Source organism: Eublepharis macularius, chromosome 13, assembly GCF_028583425.1.
Source record: "Eublepharis macularius isolate TG4126 chromosome 13, MPM_Emac_v1.0, whole genome shotgun sequence".
Lineage (NCBI taxonomy): Eukaryota > Metazoa > Chordata > Lepidosauria > Squamata > Eublepharidae > Eublepharis > Eublepharis macularius.
This window is the reverse complement of record NC_072802.1, coordinates 26,283,597-26,305,417: the sequence shown is the minus strand read 5'-3', so window position 1 is coordinate 26,305,417 and position 21,821 is coordinate 26,283,597. Positions and strand designations below refer to the sequence as shown.

Genomic DNA, 21,821 nt, shown 5'->3' with positions numbered 1-21,821 from the left:
TTTTCATATCACATGAGGATTAGAGTAATTACTTTGCTTGCCATTTTATGTCCTCAGTAGACTCTTGTAGAACATCAAATACAATTTTCTTTTGAATTTTGGCAACTTGCTGGACTGGTATACACTACTGGACAAAACCTCATGTGTTCCTTGCAAAGTATTTGAAGCTGCAGGTCTTTCTAGAGATAATATAGAAGTGTGCTTGAAACTGTCTCTGAAGAATTTGTGGTGAAGTCACCACAGTAGACGATAGCAGTTACTTTTGATCATTATGTGTCTTTGGGCTAAGTTTTAAAAAGAAGCTGATAAACATGGAATACTAATTCTTTTATCTTCTGACCTGTTGATCTGGCATGATGTTTTCATGTGTGACATCTCATGGAGAGGTTTTTGTTGTTGTTGTTGTTGTTATTCTTTTAAATAAATAATACTAAATAGCGGCAAACTAAACTGGAAGACCCATTCTCTCAGAATCTTGACACTGAAGGAGCTAGAATTCCTAGTGTAGTTTTCTCTCATCAAATGTTACGTGCAGGGGAAAGTGAATACAGCTATTATTTTATAAGAGTCTCAAGTGCTCTGTCCAATTCTCCAGTCTTATTGTTTGTTGCTTTTGTGTTTGGTACATATATTTAACTCATGACATCATTTTGCATTCAGTGCATTGAAAGGATATTGAGATGATGGTAGTGTTTAAGGTTGAGCTGTTTATAAACTCTTGTTTGGATGCTTTTTCAGTTAGCGATCTAGTCTAGGCTTCCCCAACATGGTATTCGTGGGTGCCTTGGCTCTCTCCAGTACTTCCCCTGCTGCCAACCAAAGTTTTCAGAAAGTGGATGGGGCCATTATAAGGCAGGGCTTGTTTTTGACTGCCCTCATTCAAGTGAAAATGGTTTCCATGCTACAATAGCAGCCACTGGAGAATCAGGAGGACTGGTATGTGCCCAGGTTTCCTTTAGTCAGTGTATGGTCTATTCCTCCTCTAGACTTTCCTTTGTTTCTTTTTAATCCCCAAACTCTTCTTTTCCCCTCCCCAGGCTTTCTTTTCATTCTGTGATTCTTTTGCAAAGCAAGAAGGGAGGCATTGCTGCACTTCCTGTAGCAATACCAAATGCATTTTGCATTTGGTTCCACCTCTGGGGGCAGCCATTTTGAGATGGTGTTCACTACCCCTTCTCAAAATTACAAGAGCACCTGCATGGTCAAAAAGGTTGGGGACTGCCGATCTGGTATGTTTTTCTGCTATATGGCTCGCCAAAGGATTGTTCAAAGTTTGAGGATATAGCATTGCTAGATTTTTTTTTTAAGTCCATATTTAGCATGTGGATTGAAGACATCTGCCACCACTCAGCCAAACTGTTGCTTCTATAATGTTGACCTGTCAGTTAGCAAAACTCATTACCACTTCCCCCAATAGTCTGGCATGCCAGGAATTGTAATCTTTTATGTCATCTCTCAGAATTTTCATGTCAAATATGATATGCCTGCACAAGCTGCAAAGCTGTTCTTTTTTTCCCTCTTCCCCCACCATGAAGCACAAGGATGGTCGTTCACTTATTTCACATCCACCTAGTGGAAAGCCTGCTGCCTTCTGCTTTAGATACCAGTTTGTGGTGGTTTGTTGAGATTAGACAATAAATTATTTGAATGTGTCATTTACTCCAATATGCCATTCACTCCGTAAAATGTTACATTAGGAGAGAGAAGTTGTTATTTTTCCCCTCTAGTCCAAAAGACAGGTGGAACAAGTAGTTAGAAAGTTTAAATTCTTACTCTGTTGTATATTGTACATTCACTTCCTGTTCATCAACAGCTTATTCTACTAATAAGCTATGATGGGAAATATATATAGTTTCCCCCTCACAACTTCAGACAACTCCCCCCCACCCCCCACCCCCTGTAGTAAGGCAAATGTAAAGGAAGGCCTTTGGGATCACAGCCAGTCTTCATTATCAGTGCATGACCGCTTTGTAACCAACTGCATCTTTAATATCCAAGGAGATTTGCACATTACAGACAGTCTCTTTCTTCTTATTTTTAATAATTTACCTCCAAGATTCTCTTCACAACTATTTTGGTGTGTAAAGATCTGTTTGTCAAATCTCAAGATGTATCGTATGTGAGAAACTCATTAATTTTTTATTTTCTTCTTGGGGAAACTAAGCTGTAAAGTCAGCTCTGCTTGCATACAAGAGATTTACTTCTGTGAACCTAATCGACACATGGGGAGAATACCAGAAGCTTGTTGTCCAACTGGCTCCTTCAGGAGTAGATAATTTGCCCATTTCCCAACCAAAAGAGACAATCCTTTCTTAAAGCATAGCATGGAGACTTCAGCTAGTTAGTACTTGAACAACTAATGCTTGTTTATTTCTGTTTTCAGCCTCAGCCATGATCTTCCTTAATTTTAATCATTAAGGCTTTTCCGTTCATTGATTTAGCAAGCCAGTAAGTTTTTAATACAGATAGTACTTTGCATTTGCTGCCTTTCTCATAAGAATATTGTCTCCTTTGGGTATCAAGTGTTTCCCTCTTCCCAATCCACCCCATCCCTATCAGTTTCTTTTCTTTAATAATTTTAATCCCTCCTCACTCTTACCCAATGATTGTACCCTGCTTCACTGTTCTATTAATTCATATTTTTCCAACATGAACAATGTTTCCTAACAACTGCTTCAAAGTTGATTCCCCCTCACACACACACACTTTATACCCCTTTGTCCTAACAGAAAGTTTAGCTAAAGACTTTGTATATTTTAATTGATTTACTTATAGTGTGATCCTGCAGGAGAAGCTTTAGGCATCAAGCATGGCCTCTCTCATACATTTATTTTCTAAAATGTGTGATCCACAAGCTTTATTTTTTTAAAAAATGCATGTCTTTACCACAAAAAAAAAGCATCTTTACCGAAGAAAATATTTTTGTCAAAGGCAATGACAAAATGTGGGTTGATCAGCTGACTTTTCTATGGATGAAAAAGAAGAGGGGACCCTTTGACCACTCAAAAATGGCTATGCTGGGCAGTGTGTGACCTCCATGGTCAAAAGTCAAAGAGGAACAGAGGTTGTACTAAAGAAGGGGACTTGGGAATGATATAGCAAAAAATATGGCTGTATCCAAACCAATTATCTGCATTATGGAAATGGACTAACTGTTGCACTTGATGTTATAGTAAATGTGCATTTATCTGCCCCTCTTCTTATAATGTCTGGTGCAATTGTACCCTGTGTGAAGATGGCACATCCCCATTGCAGGGGAGGGAAATTGAGGTCTGTTAGATCACTGCTTGATGGCTGTCAGCTGAGAGGGCAGACTGCCATGTGGCAGTCTGCCCTCCTGCTGTGCAGTGAGGTGCTATAGGCTTGGAAGGGGGAACCATTTGCCCTATTGGCTGGGTCCCAGCCATGCGTATGGATGGCTCACAGCAGGGCTTGCCCCAACAGGTCAGGGCGGAGGTCCAGGGGTGACCCTAGGGCCTGACCTGAATTGCTAGTTAGATCCTTACTGTGTACATAAGTTTGGTTATATGCTATTGCCAAAAATAATTATGGACCATTTAGTTCCCAACTCTGGTGTCTGTCTCTTTTTTCCATTTGGGTTGGCAAACAGCCAATGGCATGTGGTGGTGTCAGAAACAAGCTGAACATTGTGCCTTGTAGTAGAAGATAATTGTATTATATAGTTCACCTAATTTTAAGCATCAGAATAAAATGTATTATTTTATTCATATTTTTGGTTGATTTTTCCCTTTCACTGGCCCTTTTCACACTGCTTACCTGCTGCCACAACTACGCGAAATATCGCACAAAAAACGCAGAACATCGACGTCGCACAAATCTCGTGCGAGAAAACGCGGTTCCATGTTTTTTGCGCGATATTTTGTGTCGTTGCGGCAGCAGATAAGCAGTGTGAAAAGGGCCACTGTTTTCTGACTGCTCCCTTTGACAATCTTATCAATTTGATCTCTTCTATCAGTTTTGCCAAATTTTACTTCTTTAGAATTCAAAATTTTCAAGTCTGGCTAAAATTCTCAGATGACTCATTTTGAAGGAATCATATTAGCCATTTTTCCCAAAGATTTTTTTTAAAAAATTGAAAAAATATTTTATTAGTGGAAAACAGATTTTTTTTTTAAAAAAAAGCAGACAGAAAGGGGAAAACAGGAAACAATGCTGGCTACAAAAATACTATTAGCAAATCTATACATAGGTATCTATGTATAGATTTTAGGTTTACTCTGCCTTTCTGAATGAGTGCAGTAGTATGTTTAATTTCAGTTCGCAGAAGGCCCTGTTTTTGAGTCTAACATAGGTATTGCCCAGTTATTTTAAAGAATAAACATTCAAACTAATAAAAACATTCATCTTCATTGCAACTTACCCTTAGAGAAAAATCATTTGAATGAAATAGCAGATAAAGAGTGATCTGGATTTCTTTTTAAGGAAAAGCTTAGCATTTTTATTGGTTTCGTATGCACATTTTGAATCCTAATATTAGCCTTCAACCTCTGTAAGTTTGTCTTCGTAGCCTTTTCATGAAGAGAGATTCTAGGAGCAGAATTCATACACCATTCAAATTAATGAGGGGAAAAAAAGAAATCCTAGATTACAGAACAGATTGACCAAGTCCTTGAAGGCATTTTAACATTTGCGTTTACTATTGCCTACCTTCTGATAGAAAAGGCAGGTGATGCAAATGGCTTGACATGTGTGTGATAGATTTTGTTTTATCTGAACAATCAGTTTGCTTACATTATTTTTATTGCCTTACTTCCTAGTCTGTAGTTTTTGCTTCTTTTGTGTTCTAGGAAATGCCTTTGCTTTCCCTGCCATGTATCAGGCTGACAATAGACAAATCAGCCACTGCAGCAGCAAAAAACTATAAGTCTTTCTGAGTTGTGTGGATTAAGACAATCCAAACTCTCTTTGACAAATGAGCAGACATGGCCAGCCCCTCTTGTAACATCCCCCCTCCCCTCTCCATTTTGCCTCAAAGTGAGTTTTCCTACATAACAGTAGCCTATAGCAGTTTGGAGAGATGAAAATTTGCAAAGACGTGAGGCATTCATGAAAGGCAACAAAAGGTTCTTACAAAAAACAAAACTGTGAAATGACAGGATAGTCGGGGTGGGTAGTTGTAGCTAGGTAAAAAGAAAGTGCCTTGACATCTGTTCACTAAGTTCAAATAGAGAGTTGCTTGAATTGTTAAGCATGTCAGCCAACTATGCTGGTTGCGTTGCAGCAGTTTGCAAGGATCAAAAGCACTTGCAGTGATTGAGTCTCCTTCCCAGGTTTTACTGCACAGAAGGAGCTCCTGCATGGATAGACTTTCCAGTTCAGTCAAGTGAAAGAATCAGACCTGTCCAGTCATTCCTCTGTGTGTGGAATGTGTGCGCCTCAGCAATACAATTATGAGCCATAGCCTGTTAACAACGCAGAATTCTAGCAGTATTTTGCTAGCTTTTCACTTCAGCATGGACAACTGTTTAATGTCATACAAACAAAGCCTAATGAGAGAATAGCATAAATGCTCTTGTAATAAGCACAGTTAGTTTAATGACCTAAGATGTTGTTGTTGTTGTTTTTGTTGTTACTACTACTACTACTACTACTACTACTACAATTCAAAATGTATTTACTGCCAAATGAGCCTCAAATGCTTTACAAACTTACCTCTCCATGTATGCAGTTAGCTACTTTTTGTTAATGATGGTCCTTCCATCAACCTCGATTACACTCTTATTTCTTGACAATTATAATGTGTTTCTGGATGCTATGAATTATCTCTTTCTTCTTCCTTTCCCCCCTTTTATTGTATTTCTTTGACTTGATTATCCAGTCTGCAGAAACAGTACCTCTGTAAATAATGTTCAGTATTAATTGTGTGTGAAATGTGGAATTATCTGATTAAGCTAACAGTCTGGTGTATGCTTCTCTGTACATGTGCTTGTTAATATTAACTCTGCCAATTATTAGAGTATATGAGCTAGAATGGGGATCGATTGTTTCTTATAATTGATTTATCTGTGCCATTTTCAGCATGCAGTTGAAAGTTGGAGTCAGAAAAAATAAGAGTTATGGAAGAAGAAGCAGAACCAGTTCAAGGAGGTTGATTATAAGGAGAGAGAGCGACAAAGTAGCCAACTTACACTTTACAGAGTAGGCAGGTTGAGTCCAGGGTTCCCTCCCCGTATTTGGTGTAACAGTTCCAAGTTGTGATCTTCTTCCCTCCTTCCCCGTGGTATTCAGCCCTTTGGAGAAACAGGCCCTTCTCCATGTGCACCACAGTTACAATCCAAAACACGTGTGGGAATTGAGGAAAACCTACAAGTTGTATGTGACTGTTACACAGGCCACAGAGAGGGGACCCCATACCCCACCTGTGTACTCCTAAGCATATGTGAGAGTGAATAAATCATTGCTAGCTACTAAGCGTAGAAGAAAACAAACATTTGAACAATCTTGAAAGCTAGAGCTACTCTGCATGTGACAGTTTTAAAAGTAGGACAATAGTCTTAGTCTCAATTGAGTAGGATTAGCCTTGATATCAGAAATAGACATCAGTTATATGGATGGCTGTCAGAAGTCCTGCAACAACTGTTCTACCATATTACAGCATATTGAAGGCCACTGAGTTACCTTTCTTTAAAGCTATTCTAGAAATCAACAACCTGTCTAAAATGAAAAGCTTCCTTTGGAGTAAATTATCCAACTGTGGTGTGGAAGGTATTTTTTTTTTCTCGCCAGGAAGTTTGTTTTATTTATTTATAGACTTGTATCCAGCACGTAACAATTACTACTTAGAACCCTGCTGTGTTACCATGGGTTACCCATATCAGAAATGTTCTATTTGAGGTACCTGCTGCCTTATTTACAACCTTCAGTGTATATCACTTGCCAAATTTGTTAACACTGAATGTTAGCCAAGAGAGGAAAGTTAGTCTAAACCTTCCAGTTATCACATTAGAATTATTAATTTGATGTTATAATCCCAGTCAAGGGAAAAACAAAGATACATTATGAAATATTTCAAAATCATATTATAAGAACAAATTTGAAAAGAACTAGAGGACTCCCCCACCCCACCACCAAGCTTTAAGATCTTTAGGGGAAGCTCTGTTTAGAGTATGACCACTTTCAACTGATAATAGTGTCTATTATAGCCCTGTCTGTGGTGCCCTCATTAGAGAACTCTTTTTTCTTAATGATGCCTGTCTGTCTAATACACAGTGTTAAGTAAGGCGACAGCCTCCCCGCCCCCCCCCCCCACAATAGTTTTATGACGGTGTTGATTGCTGTTATAGTGGGTTATTTTGTTTTAGCTGCTGTTTGTACTTTTGTACTTTCATCATTATGATTTATTGCATTTTTATTTGTCCATTTATGATTAGCTACCATATGAGTCTTGGCTGGATGGTGCCTTTTAATTTCAGTACCAGCTGCTATGTCCAGCACTGCCATAATTTCCAGACAATTAACAGTTAAAGTCCTTCATACAGTAATCATAGTCATCCTGCCTTAAGTTTGCAAAGGCAAGAAGGAGTGTGGCCAGTGTCTCTTGGGAGAAAGAGCTGCAGAAGTTGCTATAGATAAAATGATGAAAAGTGCTCCCAATGATTGGAAATGCCGAGTACAGCAGGAGCAGTCTAGGCTCCAGCACTGACTCATTAACAAAAATGGGACTTGTGCAAGATGGAAGACTGTCTCCATCTTATTGTTTATTTTTTTTATTTACTTATCCTATTTATAGACACTCTTTCTGAAGTTCAAAGTGGCTCCCACAATATAAAAGAATTTAATCATACAACATCCAATAAACAGTGCAATAGGACTAGAATTATAAAAGTTGGAAAAAAATGCAGAAGGTATCAGACATGCAGATATATATCAAACATGCAGAAAATGGAATTACAATAAAAGATAATGCAATAACAGCAAGATTAAAAATGGAATAAGGATCATATTATACAATAGCCTTGTTCTCTCTATAAAACCTCCCTTCTTGCACAATTCTGTTTTACACAATATATTTTTCTTAATTCACATTCAGGTGAACTGAATGGCACCTTTGGCACAATCCAGAAGTTATATTTTAATGTGTCATTTGTGTGAGGGGGGTGGGAAGACATAAAAAGAGATATAAAAGTCTTTGAAAGATGTTGAGGAGAAGGTAGTCCTGGTTGCCAAGTAGGTTTCCAAAAGATGAGGTCCTTTTTTTCATAAAATAAAATGATGTTTTCAAGTTACATTTTCTGTTGGGGTAATTAGACAGATTCTGGATGAAGAGAAGTTCAATTATCACAGCATCTCATTTCAAAAGAAAACAAATATTTCTGTTTTGTTTTCACTAAATGCTAATTGGGCACCTCATATTTTGAAGAGCTTTCCAAATTCCTGTTATATTAAAAATTGTGCTTACCTCTTTTTATAAGGCTTATATGAATTGAATCATATTTTTGTGTTATTTCTTCTGGAGACATGCCACAGTAGATGATTATTGCATTTCTGGGAACAAAAGCCTGTACAGTATTTTAGGGTAGATAATTAGTTTTATTGTTTTCTTTCCTGTCTTGCACAATTTCTACATTTGTAATCTTTTGCACACTTTTAAATAATTCCTATTAATTATATTTTTGTGATTTTTTTTTGGCTTTGAGTCTTCAATTGAAATTCAGTACCTTGGCCTAAATTGGCTACAGTTACCAAGTAATTGTTTTGGTAGAACTCAGCCTGCTGACATCCAACCTTGTAGGGCTGACTTCTTGCTTAATACCTGTAAGGGCTGGAGATTTTGTTCCTTGGTCTCTAAGCTTAGGGTTAGCTAAGAGGGACTGGTGGTGGCTCCCATTACCCTGGGAGGTGAGGCTTTAGTCCCCTAATGGTATGTATTTGTTCTTGACTCCCACTCCAGACTCTTTATATGCTCAAGGGGGCTGTGACACTTATATTTACTGTTCTGTATGGGTTTGTGTGTATGTGAATATTCTTAATCAAACAGAAAGAAGTAGGAGAATGGTTTTTTGTTAGTTTTTTTGTTTTTTGTTAGAAAACGTTATTCACCTGGTGCTTTCAAAGGTGACACATGAATATTTCCCCAGGCTGCTAAAATGCAAGCCAAGTTTGTACACAAACAAGTTTTCCTCAATTTGCGGTGCATAACTAATGGAAGAATTCTGTGTTTCACATTCCTAATGCAGGAGGCACTGAGGGAAAACAACAAGAGGAGAGAGATGGAGGAGAAGAGTAAAAGAGCCAAACTGGCCAAAGAAAAAGCAGAGCGTGAGAGGCTAGAGCGGCAACAAAAGAAGAAACAACTGATTGACATGAATAAAGGTAAGGTAGCATTTGTTGCGGTGGCACTGATAGATACAAGATGCAGCCCTCCATTTTGAGACCTGTTGTCAGTCAAAAGTACAAATGCCTAATTGTTGCATTAAAGATAGAGACCCCAAGGTATCATTTCCAGCATCCTCACTGTGCTTTTTAAAATATTCCTTTTGCCAATGTCATTTGTTCTATGTTGTTGACTCTTTTGCGGCATTTTGTATTGAGTTATCGTGATGTTTTCTTGGCATAGTTCAATGGCTTTTAAAAGCGCTTTTACCTCTGTTTTAAGTGCGTTGTTCATGCTCTTTTAATTTTGATTCTGCAAATATAACAGTGTGGCAGTTAAAATATTTCTTCTGCAGCTTGGAGGCCCTTTGGATGGATGTTCTTTCAACTGTACCTTTTAGGAGTTGCAGAATCTGGGCAGCCGTGAACCTCATTCCAGGCTGACCAACATGATAAAAAAAAGGTGTATCTGGAGCTTGTGTTAGTTGAAATGATACGATGATGTATATGATGGTGGTCTTGACAGCGGGCACGACGAGAAGAGGGAGAAAGAATCCCCTAATATCTGAGCTTTGAAAAGTTTCAGAAGGTTATTAAGGGCTTTTTATTCTCCATCTCTTTGAGTTAGATATATTGAGGGAGATTACACCTGTATGAATTAGACTGAATGAGAGATTAATTCACTCTGCACTTTCTGCTGTTCTCCTTTCTGTGAACATTTCAGTTCCGTTGTGAGGCAGAACCTTGATCCTTTGCAATCATAAAACACATTAAAAAATGCTTGGTGTGTAACTGTGGCTTGTCTTTTCAACCCAGTGAGCAAATCTGACAGGATTCAGTCCTGGCAAAAATAACAGTATTTCTTTCTTGACAAAGCTTATGTAAGATGCCAAGGTATATTAGTTTGTACCAGAACAAGCCATATAATTAGAGTGAATTGAGGTAGCAGTACCGCTCAGAACCAATTAGGAGGAGGAGAATCTGAAAGCAAAAACACTACACATCCCTATAACCATTCTTATTTTTAGAGCACAGTGGTAAGTCGCAAAGGCAAGTCAGGGTTTGCAAGCCATCTTGTACAGAGCAGCAAACGCCAGTGCTTAACTAGAGAATTGCTTTTACTTATTAAATTGTGAACAAATGTGCGAGTGCTCACACTCATGCCCTTTTTGTGACCTAGCTTAGCTCCTACAAGGCCTGCCATAAAACATGGCCTCCTGCTTCTTTTCTCTTTGCAGTTCTGCAGGCATTTTCACACTTCATTCTTTTACTGCGTTCCTCTTTGAACCCTCCCGCAGAAAGCAATGGCCAACGGGCACTTGCAGGGCTTTTTTCTTGGAAAAGAAGTGGTGGATCTCTCTATTATCACATGTGCACGTGTGAAGCAGCCACCCCCCGGAGCGCTCCCTCGATTCGGGCCTGCTCACCTCCCTGCCCCTTATCTGGCAGCAGTATTCCCTCTAAGCAGTGCAGTGTTGCACTGCACTGCTTGTGTATAGCCAGAAATCTTCTTTGTGAGCAGTGAATTGCAAGTTTGGTCACACTTTTTCCAAAACCAGAATCCATTTGATTAAAAGACTTTTGAATTAGATTGTCTGAGGCATTGGCATTGGGTGCCATCAATATTTTGATGACACCCACTTATGCATGTGCTTCTCAAAAGCTTATTCCTCAATACAGTTGGTTAGTCTTAAAGGTGCTACTGGACTCTACTATTTTGCAACTACAGACTAACATGGCTAACTCCTCTGGATATTAAAGAGTGCATCTGTGGCCCTGCCTTTGGGATGGGGTGGGATAGAAGTCCAATAAGGGAATAAATAAAGACAAAGCTATGGTGCTTTGTATTATTGCACTTTTTGTAAGTGAAATTATAATTCTTTGCATTTCTATAGCAATTTCATTGTTCAGAGAGAATTACAGATATTACCGGTAACCCTTACAATGGGCTCTTAGAACAACCCCTTTTACCAGGAAGAAGGGGGGCTCATAGAACAACCCCCTCTTTCCCCTGTGGGACCAGCTGGCTGGACAAATGAGCTGGTTGCAAGCTTCAGCTCGCCACTGGCCTCCACGGGGGAGCCTTCCAAGAGGCTCCTTCTCTCCCAAAGACTGGGGTGGGGAGGGGGAGGGAAGTGGCTGCCTGCCCCGTTAACCCCAACAGGGGCCGGCCCAGGTAGCTGCCTCATCTGGCCCATGCAGGTAGCAAATAAGCCCTGAAACTAATCTTTGGCCCCCCCAGGGACTGTGAGAGAAATTTTATGAGGTGGTGCAAAAAAATTTCAGGGACCCTTTCCCTACTCCATTAGCCATCTTTTTAAAAATCCATAATGGTTTTAAGCATAAGGTCAACAAAGTTTTTTTAAAAATAGGCTTTGTATTTACGTAAAAACGAGTTTTCCATGCCTTTTTTTTCTGAAAAATTTCTAATGACAGCATCAAAATTAATAGTTCTGGCAACGTTTAATTCAATACTCAGCCTGGCCAAATCCACAAGACTTTCTTGCGACATTGTAGACCTTAAAAATTCTTAATCAGATTGAGTTTGCTAAATGATCTCTCTGTAGAAGCTACTGTTGCTGGAATTGTTAAAAGAATTCATAAGCTGACACAAACATTTGGAAACAGGTTACCAAATCTGTACTCTGTTAATATGTTCAACCGATCTAGTGGTTTTAACTGTGCATTTCTAAAATTTCCCTTATGTACTGAAGGTAAATGCTGCATTTCTGTCAAAAAATCCTTATCATTAAGGTCATCAGGATATTGTTTTGATAAAAATAAAGCTTTTTCTTTCAAGTCACTTTCAGACATAGGGTGATTCCGCACGAATGGTTTTCCCTGCTTCAGCTTCTAAATGACCTCGATTTTTTCTTGTGTTTCCACACGTGGGAAGGCAATCCTAGCAGCAGATTCGAAGTCACTGCACGTTTTGTCCGTTTTTTCCCCATCCTGCTTTCCCCTTACTTATTTGTCCATGTGCAGCAGATTAGGGATTTTAATCATGCGGAATTCTTTATCCGATGTTCTCCCCACTCTTGCCCTTTTTTCTCACCCTTTGAATCAACTTAATTTGATGGGCCAATCATGTTTTCCAAGCTACACCCACTAACCTTCCCCTCTTTTTTTTTAAAAAAAGTAAAAAAACGTTGCAACGTTTCTACAAATCTATGCAGAAACATATCCTGTGTCACATGACAACAGCTGACCAATAACAGGTCCATTTTACAACACACCAAATTTGTTACTTGTTGCTCGCTGACAGCTGACAGCTTCTGAGGAAGAGTGAAAGTGTGATGGAGGGACTTCAGCGTTCAACTAGTGGTCTAGGCATTTCATGGAGGGAGAAAGAGACCGTCCTCAACACAACACCTATCACTAAACCACACTGCTCACGAAGAAAGCGGGAAAGATAGACGCGGGGTCATTGGTAACAATTTTCCCTCCAAATGTCAATAGCCAATACTCTTCCACAGTATCGGCGGGAAGTGCTCTGGCCTATCCAATATGTTTATTTGATGCAACGTTTATGTGTAGCAACATTTTTTGTGAGAAATTTTTTTCTAATGTGTTGGTTTGATGCAACGTTTATGTGTAGCAATGTTTTTTTTGGGGGGGGGAATTTAAAAAAAATGAAGATGTGCATCATTCGACACTTCCCCCAGAAAAAGCGATGAGGAATCGATTTTTATCCTGTCAAAAATTCCGCATGATGGACTTTGAGCCGATGAAATGTGCGAAACAAAAGCCTAATGTGGAATCGGGGAGAAGTGGATTCATAGGACTCCACCGCGGCATGACTGCTCAGAAAGTCTGATCAAAATTGATCATGCGGGGATTCGGTTTCGTTTTCGCGGCCATGTCGGATGCTCCTCTTCGCAGGTCCGAGAGGAAACGTCCGAGCAGCCTGACCAGGCGGCTGATCTGCAAAGATTAGCCCCCAGGACTCCCAGGGAGGGAATCAGGGTCCGGGACGCTGCGGGAAGAGCCCTCTGGCAAATCGAGGCAGGGGGTAAATTGCCCGTTTGTCCCCAAGGAGGCCGGCAGACGTGTGCGGCACCTTGCGTGCTGCCGGGCCACGGAAAACGGCAAAGAACAGGACTAGGCGGAAGCCTGTAAGTAAGCGAATCCCTTCTGTTATTACAAGCGTATGCAAAGGAGTGGTGGGATCTGAAGTTAAGAAGGCTCGGATTTCTTCCCCCTCGCTGAGTTTCAGAAGGTTGGCGGTCCCCCCCCCTAAAATGGCAGCGAAAAAGCAGAGTCCCGCTTTGGGCAAGTCAATTTCGGCTGCCCTGCAGGGGAAAGCGGAGTCGCTCGAGGAATTGGTGAAAAGATCGGTCATCGAAACCATAAAACCCTTTGTTGACAAGCTGAATGAAACAGATCAAAGGGTGGGCTTAATTGAGAGCGATGTGAAAGCCATTAAGGAAGCAGTGGGGGGGCAGAGAAGTCTGCTCGGGAAAATGCGTCACTCATGAGAGCAACGAACAAGGAGCTAAAGCTGGTGGAAAACCAGCTGATCGGGCTGCAAGTGGAACGAACACAGACTGTTTTGCGTCTCCAGAATGTTAAAGAGGAGGAAAACGAGGATCTAAGGGAGCTTGCCTCGGAATTATTGGCGTCACCCGCGAGGGCAACTAAGGAAGAGGTGAAAAGCGCCATTTTGGAAGTCCGTCGGGCTTCTTCAAAATATGCAATGAAGCGGCAGCTGCCTCGCGAGATTTTTATTGAGTTTTCATCCAGGAAGGTCCAAGACACTATCCTATTTAACTCATATAATGCGGACTTGGACTTTCTGGGAAATAAAGTCAAGATACTGAAGGACGTTCCATTTCTAGTTCGGAAAAGAAGATTTAAGTACAAAAAGCTCGCAGCTCTCCTGAGGGAACGAGGGATAAAGTATAAATGGCTATTTCCGGAAGGAATTTGGTTTAATTATAAAGATCAAGCCTACAAGATAAACTCAGAGGATCAGCTAAGGGATTTTGTGGACAAAAATCAAGAATTCGGGCAAGATACCATGCAAAATGAAGAAGACTCGAAGCCTGAAGGGAGGGGGGAGGCAGTGAGCGCAGTGGCTGTAGCTGCTCAGAGAGAACTGCGTCCGAGGCCCGGGGGGGGGGAAGAAAATTTAATATGGGTTGTATTTTGTATTTTGCAAGGTCAACCACTCCATCATTACTTTAAGAAGGCTTAAATTTTTAACTATGGCAGTATGAAGGGAAAACATTGTAGTGTAGTGTTTATTGTTTGTATGTAACCCCCCCTTTTTTCCAGCTCTCCTTCCCCTTTTCTTTCTTCTTTCCCTTTTCCCCCTTCCTAGTACTTTTGTAGTTTTTTTGTAGGTTTCTGTTTTAGATATTAAAAATAAAAAAAAAATTCAAAAAAAATTGATCATGCGGAATCCCCCATAGTGAGGTATTTCCACAAGAAATTGGACTTTTCAGCCAACTGCTTCACAGCATTGAATCTTGCAGTTAATCCTGCTGTAACACTGTCTACCAAAACATGAAACACAGACTTTCTGAAGTAGGCTTCTTCTGGTGAATCATCAATGTCATTCATTTCCAGCAACTCTTTTGGAAATACTTTTGGCAATGTGATGTGGCCATTGGTAACATACTTTTCTATTTCTTTTTGAGAAGGAAATTCAGTTGTGATACAACCAATGTCAAGGCCTACAGTATTCTTCTCATTTTCTAAACTCACTTCCACCTGAACCTGAAATTCTGTTTGTTTCAGTTCATTTTTTTTGTCATTTTCTGCATCTGCTCCTTTATCAAAATCCTGTACATTATTACCAAAATCAACTGCTCCTTGTTTGGGAATGAGGTTTTCAAGAGTTTTTCTTGTTCTAATTCAATAGGTAGGTTGAATGAGAATTTTTTAAACGTGCCCTTAATCCAACTTGAAGGAGATTTTGTTGTCCCCTTTTTTCATGTTCTTCTTTTTCTTTCTTTTCATTTGTTAGCTCCTGATTTGTGAGAAAACATTTTCAATTGATGATTTATAATTTCTTATTTTATATCAAAAATGGGAAAATTTAATTCCTAATCAGCTCTGATCATTGCCATGTTGCTTCAAAAAATCCTGAGCCCAAACTTACAAAGTTTTAAAATGAATAAGTCAATGAAAATGCAGCCTAGCACTAATATCACTACAGTAATTAAGGAAAAGAATTAGAACATACCTTCAACTTATCTATCCAAAGTTGTTCTTTATAGATGGATTTAGAATGTATTAATACCGGAAGCCTCCCACTGCAACAGTGACCACCAGACTAAACATTCTGTCTGCCTGGCTGGAGAGGGGAGAGTCACGTGATCTTCTAACTGGCACATGCTGCCCCTAGTGGAAGATCTTGAGAACACAATGTAACAACAATGTAAAGGATAAAACTATGCTACGTAGGCCAACAGCATAAGATATTAATGCTAGTCCTCATATGCAAACATTTTATGGGACTGCAGGAAACTCTTGGGCACCCCTTTGGGCCCCCTCTAGGTCCATGGGCCCTGGTGCGATGCACCTGCTGACCCCCCTCATAGAGCCTGGCCCTCACCTCACTCCACATAGCCACTCTCGACTTTGTGCTGCCAGGGGTTACGGCCTCGCCTGCTGTGGCTCCCGCTGCTGGGCTCTTCACTTGACTCCGCTGGTGGTGGAAGCGGTAGTTGTCCGCCTGGGCACTCCTCCTTCTCCCCCTTGGTGGGCGCCTCCACCAGTACCACCATGAAATTGGTGGGCAGGATGGGGGCCCTTTCCCTGTGGGGCAGCTGATAGGGGAGTGCCCCACAAAGCTGCTCTTTCGCTGCTGCCTCCAGCCAGCTGTGCACCTCCTCCCTTCTCTCGCCCTTTCCTTGGCACAGTAGCGGTGGTGGGAAGAGCAACAGGAGGGCGGCTTTCTCTTCCATTCTCCTCCCTCCTGGCCTGCCTCTCAGCTAGCCAGGTTGCGGCAACGCCTCAGGAAGGAAGGTAACGAAAGGGAAGAAGAAAAGACATGTAAAGAGAAAGGAAAGGAGGGAAAGAAAGAAGGAAGCAAGGAAAGAAGGAAAGAAAGAGGGAGGGGGAAAGGGAGGAAGGGAAAGGCCAGGGAAGAGGCCAGAGAAGCAGGCGGCTCAGAAGAAGCTCCACCCAGGGAGACAGCCCACGAGTCTTTGGGCACCAGGGGTGAGGCCACCAGTCATGTGATCTTTTTTTCAGAGGTGCCAGATCTCAGATCCAGGGAGATTCGGCTAAAAAAAAGCCCTGATTGGACAAGTGTCTGCAATTACCCCTCCCCTCTCACAAGGCCAGTAATGTAAAATTTGTACACAAAAGCAGTTTGTCATTGTTACTCACAGATAAATACCATATAGCCAAAATTATAACCCTCTTCTGTCAGATAGGTTATTTTTAATTGTGTTCATCATAGGAAATATTTTAAATAGCCTGCTATATTTGTTGACAGTGATGAATTAGTTTTTTTTTCAGAATAATTTAGTTTTGTTTCAGAACTTTATATTTGTTTCAGATTTCTTTTTGTTACTGTAGATGCATATTGTGCCTGTACCATTCACATGCTACTATACATTCCTGTTTTAGCTAGCTTACAGACCTGTTAGATATATTATCTTTGTTGGCGTTGTGTTACTTCAGACTCCTTTGCGAAGTTAAGCTACCACCTCTAATGTTTTGTCTCACAGTAAACACTTAAGTAGGTTATATCATTTTACCTAATTGGATAAGGCTGTCCATTAAAAACCATCATAATAAGCCTGACTTGAGGTTGTGCTACCATTGCCGGTAGAAATCTAAGAGAAATCTAAATTGGCTCATGTACAGGTGCAGAGTTTCTTTGGAGGGCAGTGTTACTTTGAATCTTTGAATCATGACAAATACTTGGGGATCTTGTAGAACGATTTTAAAAAATACTATTACTCAATGCAAACCCATGCTCCATCTGCACATGTGCTGAATGTAACATTTGTTTGTTTAACCCAACACACATAACAATGTAATTAAGAAACTTATACAGCATAAAGCGCTAAAGACAAAGCTCCTTTTAAGAACAGAAAAATCTACAGCAGCAATTCTGATGCAAATATTATTTAATCAGCAACACTTTCAGTCTTCATTATATCTGATTACCATGGCAATTAAAATCACCTGTTAACTACGAGTACAAGGATAAAGAGAAGAATGAGCTGCCTCAGTCACAATTAGTACTGAATTAATTGTTTTGAAAGGTATATTAACATTTTTCCCTTAACACAGATGAAGATAATGGAGTGGAGTTCATTACTGGGGGTTGACGGCTATCTGGGATGTCAAGGTATTCCACTTTGGAAAATACATTAGCATCCCAATAGCTGATTCATAAGTCATTTAATAAGCTCATATCTATTAATATTCACAATTACATTATTGCTAATAGCTCCATTGTACTTCACACAATGAATATAATGCTGTCATAAGTGTTCAGTGCTCCAATGCAGAGACCCAGTTGCTGTTAAACTTGAATGCCTGTGCTGCCTTCAGTTTACAGGTGTATAAAGCTGAATCAAAGCACTCTTTTAGCACTGGAATGCGTATGTGTTTAGAACACTGTATCTACGACAAAGCAGTCATCAAATTGGCTTCAAGCTGCACCTAACCCACCTGGCTTATCATGGGGTAGTTTTTCAGGTGTGTGGCCTTCAAGAGAGGACTAGAGCCAGTTTGGTGTAGTGGTTAAGAGCACAGGAGAACCGGGTTTGATTCTCCACTTCTCCACTTGAAGCCAGCTGGGTGACCTTGGGCTAGTCACAGCTCTCTCAGAGCTCGCTCAGCCCTATCCACCTAACAGAGTGTTTTGTTGGAGGGATAATAGTAACATACTTTGTAAACTGTTCTAAGTGGGCCTTAAGTTGTCCTGAAGGGCGGTATATAAATCGAATGTTGTTGTCATTGTTGTTGTTTTTGTTAAGAGAGGGCTAGTTTGGTGTAGTGGGTAAGAGCAGCATAACTCTAATCTGGAGAACCAAGTTTGATTCCCCGACTCTCTACTTGAAGCCAGCTGGGTGACCTTGGGTCAGTCACAGCTCTTTCAGAGCTCTCTCAGCCCCATCCACCTCACAGGGTGATTGTTGTGAGGATAATAATTACACACTTTTTAAACCACTCTGAGAGGGTGTTAAGATGCCCTGAAAGGTGGTATACAAATCAAATGTTGGTTGGTGTGGATTTTCCGGGCTGTATAGCCGTGGTCTTGGCATTGTAGTTCCTGACGTTTCGCCAGCAGCTGGGGCTGGCATCTTCAGAGGTGTAGCACCAAAAGACAGAGATCTCTCAGAGATCTCTGTCTTTTGGTGCTACACCTCTGAAGATGCCAGCCCCAGCTGCTGGCGAAACGTCAGGAACTACAATGCCAAGACCACGGCTATACAGCCCGGAAAATCCACACCAACCATCGTTCTCCGGCCGTGAAAGCCTTCGACAATACATCAAATGTTGTTGTTGTTAAGATGGATATGTGGGATAGAGTTACCGTATACTTGGTGACTGGCATGGAATAGCTCAATTGGGAGCAGTGGGGCAGCATGAAGTATGTTTGAGATGATGTGAAGATTAAATAGAAGTTTTGTGTGTGGTATTGGGTCAGCGATGACACAAACACTGATAAAGCTAAAAGGAGGTTATGGGGGAAAGGGATATAAAGGGGGGGGGAAGTTATTTTAAAACCAGTAAAAAATGAACAAAACATGTCCTTCAATGAACAAATTGGAAGTGTCTTGCTGCACAGTGATCACAGTGCATCACACTGATAGTTTTTGCACCTGTGCAGAACATGATACTGGGAACTTCAGAAGCTACAAGACAGGTGCAAAAAACCCCTCCCCCCAGTTTGGAGCTGTACTCCGCATGCTTGAGGGGACGGAGTTGCACCTCTCCGTCTCAGTTCTCATTCATTTGCCACAACTTAGGCAACTCCAGGAACATTTGGGAATATATTTTTTTTTCTTCACAGAGCTCCTTTTGTCCATTTTTTCCAGACTTATGAGTCCTTGTGAGCCTGCTGACCGGGAATTTGTTCCCCAGGGGCTTCTTACCAAACCCCATCTTCTCTTTCATGGCCAAGACTACAGCTTTTAAAAAGTGTTGATTGTGAGGGGAAGCTCCCATCCACTGGCAGCCATGACATGTGCCTCATGTGTCTCAGCAGATCCCACAATGCCACAACCTGTAGGCACTGCCTCAGATTCACTAGGCAGACCAGGCATAACATAGTTTTACAGGCTATTTGCATCAGTGGTTTAGTGCATAAAATCCATAGTGCAACTTGTGTGTCAAAAAATATGTGAAAACAATACTCAGGGATCTTATCGTTTCAACAAATCTTCTGCACTATTTGGCATTTATTTCATCAAAATTAAAATATAAGTCCATACTGTGAATATCTCATTGGACCATGACCAACCGATTCACACATGTAAATCGGGCAAAGAACATGCATGTATGGTCCATATCTAATTAATTGTTCAATCGGAGTTGTTGTTGTTGTTGTTGTTGTTGGTGTTGTTGGTGTTGTTGGTGGTGTTGTTGTTGGTGTTGTTGTTGTTGTGATGACCTGTTATCTGGGTAAACGATGAAACAATTGTCTAATTTCTTCCCTATAAATTCTGTATCAGCCCCAAGCAGTAGTCTTGAGGCACCTCAAAAGCTAACAAAATTATTCTGGTATAAATTAGTTAACCTTCAAAGGGCCTTTGTTGTTTTGGATGTGACATACTATCATGGCTACCCCTCTGGACTATGATCCCAGTTACCTTTCCTTCCCCAGCATGTTAACTTTCTCCTGATGTGTGGCCCTCAAGACAGGTATGTGGGATAGAGCTATATGCAATGCAGTAGACGCAATAGGGAGAATGGTACATTGTCCCCCATATATTAATTTTGCTATAGTAATCTCTTGCCATACTTGCTCTCTTATTGTGGTGCCTTGCAGTATGTAGTCTGCAGTGTAATCCAAAACACTTCAATATTTGTAGACATGTATAACTCTACTTAGGATTTTACCTTCTTAGTCTGTGCAAAAGATGATAGTGTCAGGGAGTACCCAATTAATCTTTTTCTCTTTTTTTTAGAGTGCTTCCACAGATGATTTCATATATTAAATTTAACATGTATCTAAGCATCTGATTCCTTGCCCCAAAGTTTGTTGGTTTTTTTGTTGTAACAGAAGAATACAGCCATATAAAGCTACTAGGGAATAATCAAAGTTAGGAATAAGATTGTCAGGGCTTGCAGCGGGCGCCACTGGGCAGGGTGCCGGGCGGTCAGCTCCTGACATCAAAGGGGTGCCAGGGATGCTGCAGGACCCTGCTCTGTGGAAGGAGGAGTAGTATACATCACCCATACTCCCTCTCAATCCACTCACTGGTCTGCTCAACCTGTGCCACTCACCCGCTTTGATCTCTGCCATCTCCTCCTCCATCCACTCTCCTTCTTGCCTTTGCTCTGCTCCACTCCATAACTCCTATTCAAACCCACCACCCCAGTGCTCTTCCAAGCCATCCTTTATAGGGCTTTCTCTCTCTGCCCCACCCTCCTTGCAGGCTCCACCTGCCAGGCCACACCCCTCCTTGGCCTCCCAGCATTGTTCGGGGCTGCCTCAAGCCGTTGCAGCTGGGGTAGCTGGTTTGGCTACATAGACCAGCAACAGCTGTGTCTCGTTGGCTGGCTGCCAGGCCTCTCTGGCTGAGCTGGTTGCTGAAGGCAGGTCCAGCTGTGGCCCCTTGGCTGGTTGCCCAGCTTTTCCAGCAGAGTGCCTCCAGCAGCTCCACCTGGAGGGGCTTTGCTCTTTGGCATCTCCTGAGCCAGGTTACTGTCATCTAACTGAGGTGTAGGCTGGGGCGTGGCTCTGAGCTGTTGTGGTTGCTTCTCCTCCTTGGCTGGTAAGGGCTCTGTTTGGGTCGCTGCTGGGTTCCTGTTCCCCCTGCCTTTGCCCTCTCCCTCTGCTCTGCTCAGCCCCCTATCCTCCCCCTGGAGGGTGGGACTAGCTGGCCTCTCCCTGCCCCTTCTAGCCCTCTGAGGCTTTGGACCTTTGCCCCTTTCCCCTGGTGTAGGCAGGTTCTGGCCCTGGTTGCCGGCTGGGGCGGCAGGACAGCTGTCTCCCGGCTGCCTCCCATTGCTTCCTCCCAGCAAGGCCGGGGGCTGTGCCTCAGACCCCGGACAAAGTTATTAAGTTTATTTTTGTCTGTTCTTTTGATGAAATGTAAAAAAGTCATGCCCTGACCTAGATAGCCCAAGCAAGCCTGATCCTGTTAGATCTCAGAAGCTAAGCAGTGTTGGCCTTGGTTAGTCATTGGATGTGACTGAGACCTCCAATGAAAACCAAGGTTGCAGAGGCAGGCAATGGAAAACACCTCTGTTAGTCTCATGCCATGAAAACCCTCCAGGGGTTGCCATAAGTCAGCTATGAAGCTCTTCCTTTTCTTACATACATTTTAGGGTAAACTTCTTAGCAC

The 21,821-nt window shown here is 41.5% G+C and overlaps 1 protein-coding gene across 1 annotated transcript in view; it reads left to right on the top strand.

Moving 5' to 3' along the window:
* The window catches only part of DIAPH2 (diaphanous related formin 2), a 444,699-nt gene that overhangs the window by 301,468 nt on the left and 121,410 nt on the right, over positions 1–21,821 (top strand). Inside the window, exon 26 of the mRNA XM_054995941.1 lies at positions 9,198–9,333. Coding sequence (XP_054851916.1) covers positions 9,198–9,333 — 136 coding nt within the window. The remainder of the gene's footprint in view (positions 1–9,197; positions 9,334–21,821) is intronic.